General features: G+C 54.1%; 1 protein-coding gene across 1 annotated transcript in view; it reads right to left on the bottom strand.

The window, feature by feature from the left end:
- Pitpnm3 (PITPNM family member 3) overlaps positions 1-7,444 on the bottom strand; it is a 93,430-nt gene extending 85,986 nt beyond the window's left edge. The window contains exon 1 of the mRNA XM_008855654.3: positions 7,382-7,444. Within this exon, the coding sequence (XP_008853876.1) occupies positions 7,382-7,403 (22 nt within the window). The 5' untranslated portion in view covers positions 7,404-7,444. The remainder of the gene's footprint in view (positions 1-7,381) is intronic.
- Positions 7,445-7,450: the final 6 nt, after the last annotated feature.

Below are 7,450 nucleotides of genomic sequence, written 5' to 3'. Positions count from 1 at the left end.
CAGCAGGCTACATGTGACCAAGGATAGCTATGAATTTGGCCTAACATAAACTCAAAAGTTTATTTAAAACGTTGTGAGCTGTTTTTCTGATTTTCCATTCCATTGCTCAGTTCTTAAGCATGAACTTTGTAGATGACAAGTTCATATCACAATGTCAAAAGGCTGGACACACCTGAAGGATACTTTTGCAGTACCCCTAGATATTATAGAGCATTTTATACATACAGAGATTTCCATGGTCTGTCACCTTCCAGTAGTGCAAGGATATCCCTGAAGAAGAGCTATGGATCTCCAAAGCTTAGGCAGACACTGTCCTTTTCCTAGGTGGATGGGTGGGATGTGGGGACTGGAACTTTGGTCTTTGTGCCTGGCCCAGTTGGCCAAGCCAGTTGCTTTGCAAAAGATGTGCTTTTGAAGACCTGCTGGTATCTTATAAATATGCCATTTAAATACCCCTTAATTACCTTATTTAGGAGATAATGAGTGATTAATAGCTTTGGCTATCTATTGTACTTTCATTTGCTCTGCCAATTAGGCTCCCAACAGTTCTGAATTCTTTGGAATAATTTCCCCAAGGCCCAGATGTCCCCCCTATGTCCCTCCAGACTCTTGTTCCAGAAGGCAGAGGCTCTGTTCTCCCCTCACAGAGAGCTCCCCATAGCACCTGCCACTGTGCCACCTAGGGTAGCTCAAGAGTCAGATAGAAGACCACTGCAAGGAATAGAGAATAAGGGTTTGAGATCTATTTACCAAACCAGAGGATGAGGAGGGAAGGCCCTAGTCAGAGGCTCCTTGGAGTATGCTGCAAGGGACCACCACCTCAGTGAGAAAGCCAGCTTTTGGTAAGGGCAGCACTAGCATGAAACAAACAGCAGAAGGGAGCAGCCCCCTTCCACATACCAGCTATGGCCAATGCAATCCCACAGATACCTCAATTCACCTGTGACTCCCAGATTGCAAGTACAGGGCTCAAGGTTATCTCTGTCCCCGGGTCCCTCTATTTAGTGCCAAATCACAGTGCCAGGAATTGCCAGAGGTGGGGTGGGTGATGCTCCCATCGTTGCCCCAGATTATACTACACAAGAAGGAAACAAAAAGCAGCAAAGGGTAAGCACATTCCCCCTACCAGACGGTAACGGAAGCTCAAAATAGCTCCCTTTGCTGGCAGAGATGACTCTGGAGTTGCTTAGTCCAGATCAGCCTCTTGAAGGGGCAGGAAGTGGGAGCCACTAAGGCACAGTCAGGTCAAAGGGAGTTCTGATCATGGAGGGTGGCACTCTGGACTGATCTGGAACAATCCAGGAAAGGCCAAAGGTGTGAGTGATGTATTGAGAACCAGCAACCAAGAGTGCTCAGAACCTCTGAAAGACACTCCTAGAACACGCTCAGAGCCTTCCAGCTCCCAGCCCACCTTGAACTCATGGTCACAAATCCTGAACACCCAAATCTGTCCCTGAGGAGGGCAAGAGGGCAGGACATGACGAGCTCTGCAAATACCCAGAGCCGAACAAACACGGCGTCAGCAGCTGCCGGCTCAGAAGAGGCCTCTCCATCCACCAGAACCCAGTGCCCCTCCCAGACAGAGCCCAGCGTGTTTCTATTTTTGCTTTCAACCCTTGTTTGGCATCCCCAGCCAACAGACGGGGCTACTTCTCCTCCCTCCAGAATAATGGGTCATGGGAAGGTGGAACACCTCCTCACTGGCCTCGCCTGCCCCAGGCTGTGAGGAAACAGGCTGACCCTCCCCAGGGAAACAGGGGCTCCTAGCCCCCCAGTTCTGGTGTGCATGAAGAAGGGCCTCAACAGTACACCCAGCAAGGTTTAATACCAAGGGACTCCCCCTCCAGCCTCTCACAGCCAGATACAGAGATCAACCTCTTACCCCCTGAAGCCTCAAATGTACTCATGCTGCCACCCACCCCAGCCACAGACAGTCCAGCCATGCTACTCCACATACCACCCCAGCTTCAAACCAAATGCTAATGGCCATACAAGCTCAAAGCCTGGCAGCATCTGGGGGATGCTGAAAGAAGCAGGCCAGCTGCCTAGGTCTCCCTGCTGGAATCCAGTTCCCAGCCACTGCCGAGACGAGCAGGAGGTCCCCTGCCACCCTCCTCACATGCATACCCCAGTGGGGTCTGTGGCCACACAGCTGTGCAGGCCTCCGAAGGCACGCGTGGGACCCTGGAGGTGGCATTTACCTCCGGAGTGACTCACGAGGACTCCCATTCCTTGAGAAAGGGGGTGCAATTTAGCATTTTCTTTCTCTTTAGAAAACAAGAATTTTAAAAGAAGAGAGTAGAGAGATTGAGGGAGTGGGTGGGGAGCTCAGATCTCATTTGATTTCTAAACTTATTTGTTATGCATTCTCTCCTTCCCCCTTCCCACCCCCAGGCCTCCCCCCAGGTGGCCCTGGCCGCCCTCTTCCATGAGGCTCCTAGCTACAGGTCCAGTGATGGGCTGGAGCCCTGGACCCCTAGAAGGCATAAGCTGTGTTCTCCACAAACATATCCTCAGCTCCCCAGGGATCCCCAACCCTCAACTTTCCTGAACCCAACCATGTGAGGTAAGATGTGAGGCTCCTTTCTGCAGAAGGCAGGGGAGGAAAGAAAGCAGGGCTAGAGCTGGGAAGAACTTCCAGCTCCTCCTGGACCCATCCTCTTCTTCCTCCTCCCCTTTTACAGATGCGAAAGGTGAGGCTCAGAGGGGATGGTTCAAGGTTAACCCATGCCAGGTTAGACAATTTAACTCCCAGGAATATTAAATGAAAGAATAGAAGAGACCTGAAGGTTAATTCCAGCTCAGCCTCCAACTTCATGTGTGAGTCTAGAACCAGATACTTAGTTTTCCCATCTGTAAAATGGGAACAACATTGTGGTCCTGTGTCATCCATCCCTGGCCCCCTGCAAAGACATACTATCAGTCTATGAGAAAGTACGCAGAAGGCTTTCATAGAAAAGAGCCAGAAGTGTGGCAGGATGCAAATCCCTGGCTCTGCCCTCATTCCCGCAAACTGGCATCTCAGAGGGATCCTGAGAAACTGTTGGTTCCTTCTCAGAAGGCTGTCTCTGGAGTTCAGGTTTCTGCCCTTGACCTCAGAGGACTGTCTGCCTCTCTGGACTGTCTCTCATCCTGAACTTTTAATAGGTGGGCTGGAAATCCCCATCCTCTTCTGGTTAGAAACTATCATAGTATCCTGGGACTCATCTGACCCACCAGCCCCAGACAAGCCAAGCTCCAGATAGCATGGGGAAGGCATCTAGTAATGTCTTCGCTCTGTGTCCAAACAACACATGCCCAAACACAGGCCAAGACACAGGGACTGCCAATGACAGTGAGGGATACCAGGCCCAGGGTCATATGCCAGAAGCACAACCTCTGTTTGGGCCACACCACCTTTGCTCATATAAGGAACCACACCAGGACTAAGAGGCTGTGAAGGGTCTCAGAGTAGGACTTGTGTATCAGCCACTGTGGACAAGTGACTTTACAGGGACCACATCTTCACACGGGGGCACATGTGCTGCCCAATCTGGCAGATCCAGGAAGTCTTCCTGGAGTCAGAGTTTCAGAAAGGCTTGTAGTCAGACATTTGCAGAGGTGACACCCTTCCCAAGATACACAAGAACATCATCCTTGTCCCCTAGGCCTGTAAGTTTCTCAGATGTGCCCTGGTTCCCCTGATGTCTTCCCCAAACACAGAGACTCTCAGCCCTGCTTCCCTTCTCAAGCTTCCAGCTGCTTCCTCCTTTGGGACACTGCCCCCCGCCCCGCAGGTGTAAGGATGCATACCCACTTCCCACAGCATTCTTGAACTCAGTTTGCCATGATCTTTTCCTATGACCCTGGACATACACCTAAGCTTCAGTGTCCCCTTGTTAATCAGGGCTTTGAAACCAAGTATCTGCCACCGCTCCTCTGACACTCAGAGGTATTTACTGCCTCAGATGACTAGACTTGCTGCCTTCCATCAGCCAGCTCCTCCCCTTAGAGCAGAGGCCAACACCTGGGAATAGCAGAAACTGGTTCTTCCAGCCTGGAGTGCCTACCCAACCCTGTGTCATGGGTTCTGGGCTCTCGAAACATCCCTGCCCTTGCCCTAGAGTATCACAGACCCTCTTGGCTACCTGTTTTGCTCCTGCCTGGCCAGGAGACCCAGGTCTCCTACTTACATTGGTGTGGACACAGAGCAACCATGCCATCCAGCTGGGGTGCAGAGGAAGGGAGGGGCAGGAGCCAGAGTAAGCCCTTCCCAATAGAGGCAGCTCCTATGCTGGCAGCCCTCCAGCCTCCAGAGCCCTCATGTAGTGCCAGAGGGATTGTCCAAGAGTTGCCACCTCGCTGCTGGCCCCTGTGCTCTCTGGAGCTCCTTTTGCCCTCCGTACTGGGCCTCTAGGAACCTGGCACCCCAGCAAGATGGATTTCTCTGTAGGAGCCCCTGCATGCTCCCAGTTCCCTTTCATCCAGCCTCCCAGCCTTTGCTCAAGCCTTTGTAGAACCAGGAAGCCTGGCTCTTGGCCACTTTCTGTCCAAACTGCTATCCTTGAAGATCCATCTACAGGAACCCAGTCTTCTCTGTTTCAGCCTCCTCTGGCCTATGGATGGCTCTGTACAGGGAATTATTTCCTTAACAGAGTGAGTCCTGAGTCTTCCTTTACCGGCTCCCTGCCCCTGACCACTGTCCCCTATCACTGGCTTTCATCTTCTCCTCTTTTGTCCATAGGACAAGGCCAAGCATGGGAGAAGGGCAACTATAATGATTCCTGTGTGGCTGAAATCTCCCCAGAGGCTGGGAACTGGTAATGCAGTTGGATGCACCCTCTACAGAGTCATCTCATTCTTTCTAGGACCCGATTACATTTTCTCTTGTACCTGGATGCTCCCAGCTACATAAACGTCCTTGAACTCCCTTCAGCTCCTGGCACAGCTGGCATAACCATGGCTGGCTGCTCAGGCTGTGCACTGCACAACTCTAGCTGTGCCATTCACCACAATGTGATGATGACTAGAGTTGAGTACCACGGCAGCCTCAGGACCCAGACCCCTCTCTTCTCTTAGTAGCTGGGCTACCAGTCAGTTTTTAGAGGAAAGCCCATACAGGTCAGGAAGCAGACCCTTCAGTCATAGACCAGGTTCCCACAGCCTCCACTCCAGGCTATCAACCTCCCTTTATTCTAATCTCACCCCTCAGAGTGAAGGTCTGATTATTCTGACTTTTGATCTGTGGAGGACACTGAACAGCCACCTTTCTCTCTTTTACATTCATTTCTTGGGCCTCAGTTTCCCCAGCTGTAAATAAAGGACTGGGCTTCCTCTGTTCTAAAGCTTTCTTAAGGAATTCAATAACGGTGTGGTTGGTGAGAGACAGGTTTCCCCCTCTACACATACTACCATGTATTTTCAGGTCACTAAGTTTAGGCACCTAAAGAGAAGGGACATCTGCAAATTGCTAAGTTGCCTGGAAGAGCTGAGAGGGGAAGATAGCCAGATCTTGCCAGGGTCATCCGCAAAGCTCCTTGGGATGGCAGTTGAATAAGAGAGGGGTTAGGCAGGTGGGTCACCGAGGTAGGGAGTTTGGCTTGCCCTGAGAGAAAGGAAAGTCTGAAATTGCAATAGGAAAAGCAAGTGTTAGAACAGCACGAGGCAGCAGTGTCCCGAGCAAGGCAGATTCTTCACCTGTCACTGGCACCAGTTCCCAGGGACCTCCACCCAGGGACCAAAGCACCCACAAGCCTAGGCAGAAGACCTGGGGCTGCTCCCCTCCCAGAATGGGGAGGGAGTGGAGAAAATCTTCAGTCTCTGCATGGACCCTCCTAACCACCTCAAGGGTGCTATTTCTCTGAGTAACTGCTACCAGAGATTTTAAAAGGGGGAGTGCCATTTCCTGCCTCCCAGGATCATTGGGCAATAAAAGGCTTTATCACATTGCTTAGTGCACAGTTCAAAAAGAGATTGCTAACTGCTGCTGCTACCACCATGACCTGGCAGACCTGGACCCAGATGTCCAGGCATGTGCACACACATGAGCACATGCAGACTGGGCTGTAGGCTGGGACACACACCCTCCCTTTGTGAGGGGTGGGGGGTGAGGAGGGATCCAGGCAGGAGAGAGGTGGGAGCAGAGAGCCTTTTCCAGCCTTCTGGTGTCATCCCACTGTGCCTCCCTCAGGAGGGGAAGGGAGGGAAGTGGGAAAGGGGGTGTTTAGATGTGTTTGGTTCTTGCTATCTCACACAACCAGCCCCTCCCTGACAGAATTTCTCTGGATGGAAGGGAAGTAAGACTCAGGCATCCAAGTCACAGGGCCAGTGCATAGTGCATTCCCAGGAATTGGAACCTGGCTGGGGGCGGGGAGTCACACCTAAAGTGTGTGCTGATGACCACATTCACTCCATTACTGTTGTGCCTTATGGGTGGAGAAGTGGGGTTCACACCAGGCCCCACGGGATGGCATGGCACCTGCCAACGTCACAGGCTGAGTTCATGGCAGATTCTCACGCACCAGTTCCCAAGAGCTGCTGAGACCATCCTTGCCTGCATGTGGTCAGTCCTGTGGACACAGGCTTTCTTCAGCCGGGCCTCCCAGAGCACGGTGGGGCCCCAGGGTACAAAATGAGGAACAGGGAGTCTGAATCTGGTCCCCTACGGGTCCCAGAACCCAGCGCAGGGCCTGGCACGAAGCAGATGCTGGTGAATGAACGTCTGGCTGGATGAATGAAGGAATGACTAACGCCCACTCCCTCCGGAGCCACGGGCTACACGGGGAAGCCTGCGGGAGGGCAGAGCCCACGGGACCCCAGCAGAGGCCCCGCCTGCGGAACCCCGCACCTGAGGCTCTGCCTCCGGGTTGGGGGGGGGCAGGCGGGGCGGTTCCCCAGACGGAGCCGCGGAGCACCCCTCCTGTAGTCGCCAGGGCATCCTCCTGCCGCCGGACCAGGAATCTGGGTCTCTTGACAGAGCTGGCGGCGGAGGCGGGGGCAGGGGGCTGTTGCGTCCTGGATACCGAGTGACAGGACAGGGGGGCGCGTCCTGGTTTGCGTGGCGGGGCGTAGGATGGATCGGCGGCTGCAGGACATCCTCTTTCGGTCCCAGTGCTGGGATCTACTCCCAGGTCTCCGGAAGGGTGGTGCCAGCTCCTAACCGCGGGACTGGACAGGGGCGCCGCAGACCTGACCCTCTGCAGCGAGCAGTGGCGAGGGCGACGCGGTGTCCCGCGAGGTGACTGGGGGCGCGGAAAGGACGCGGGACGCGCGGTACCCCCAGTGCACGCGCGAGGGTCGGGCCTGGCGGCCGCTGTCCCCACACCCCCGCCCACCTGGAGAGGGGCTCACCTGGGCCGCGCGGTCCCTCCCTGCAGCCCTCGGCGCCCCGCGCCGCGCTCACCTGCGCCGTCCGCCTTGGCCATGTCCCGGGCGGCGGGCTCCGCTGCGCTGCCCGAGCTGCTCTCGGCTC

This window comes from Nannospalax galili, unplaced genomic scaffold (assembly GCF_000622305.1).
Source record: "Nannospalax galili isolate Female #2095 unplaced genomic scaffold, S.galili_v1.0 scaffold888, whole genome shotgun sequence".
NCBI classification, from domain to species: domain Eukaryota; kingdom Metazoa; phylum Chordata; class Mammalia; order Rodentia; family Spalacidae; genus Nannospalax; species Nannospalax galili.
This window is presented reverse-complemented; position numbering and strand designations above follow the sequence as displayed.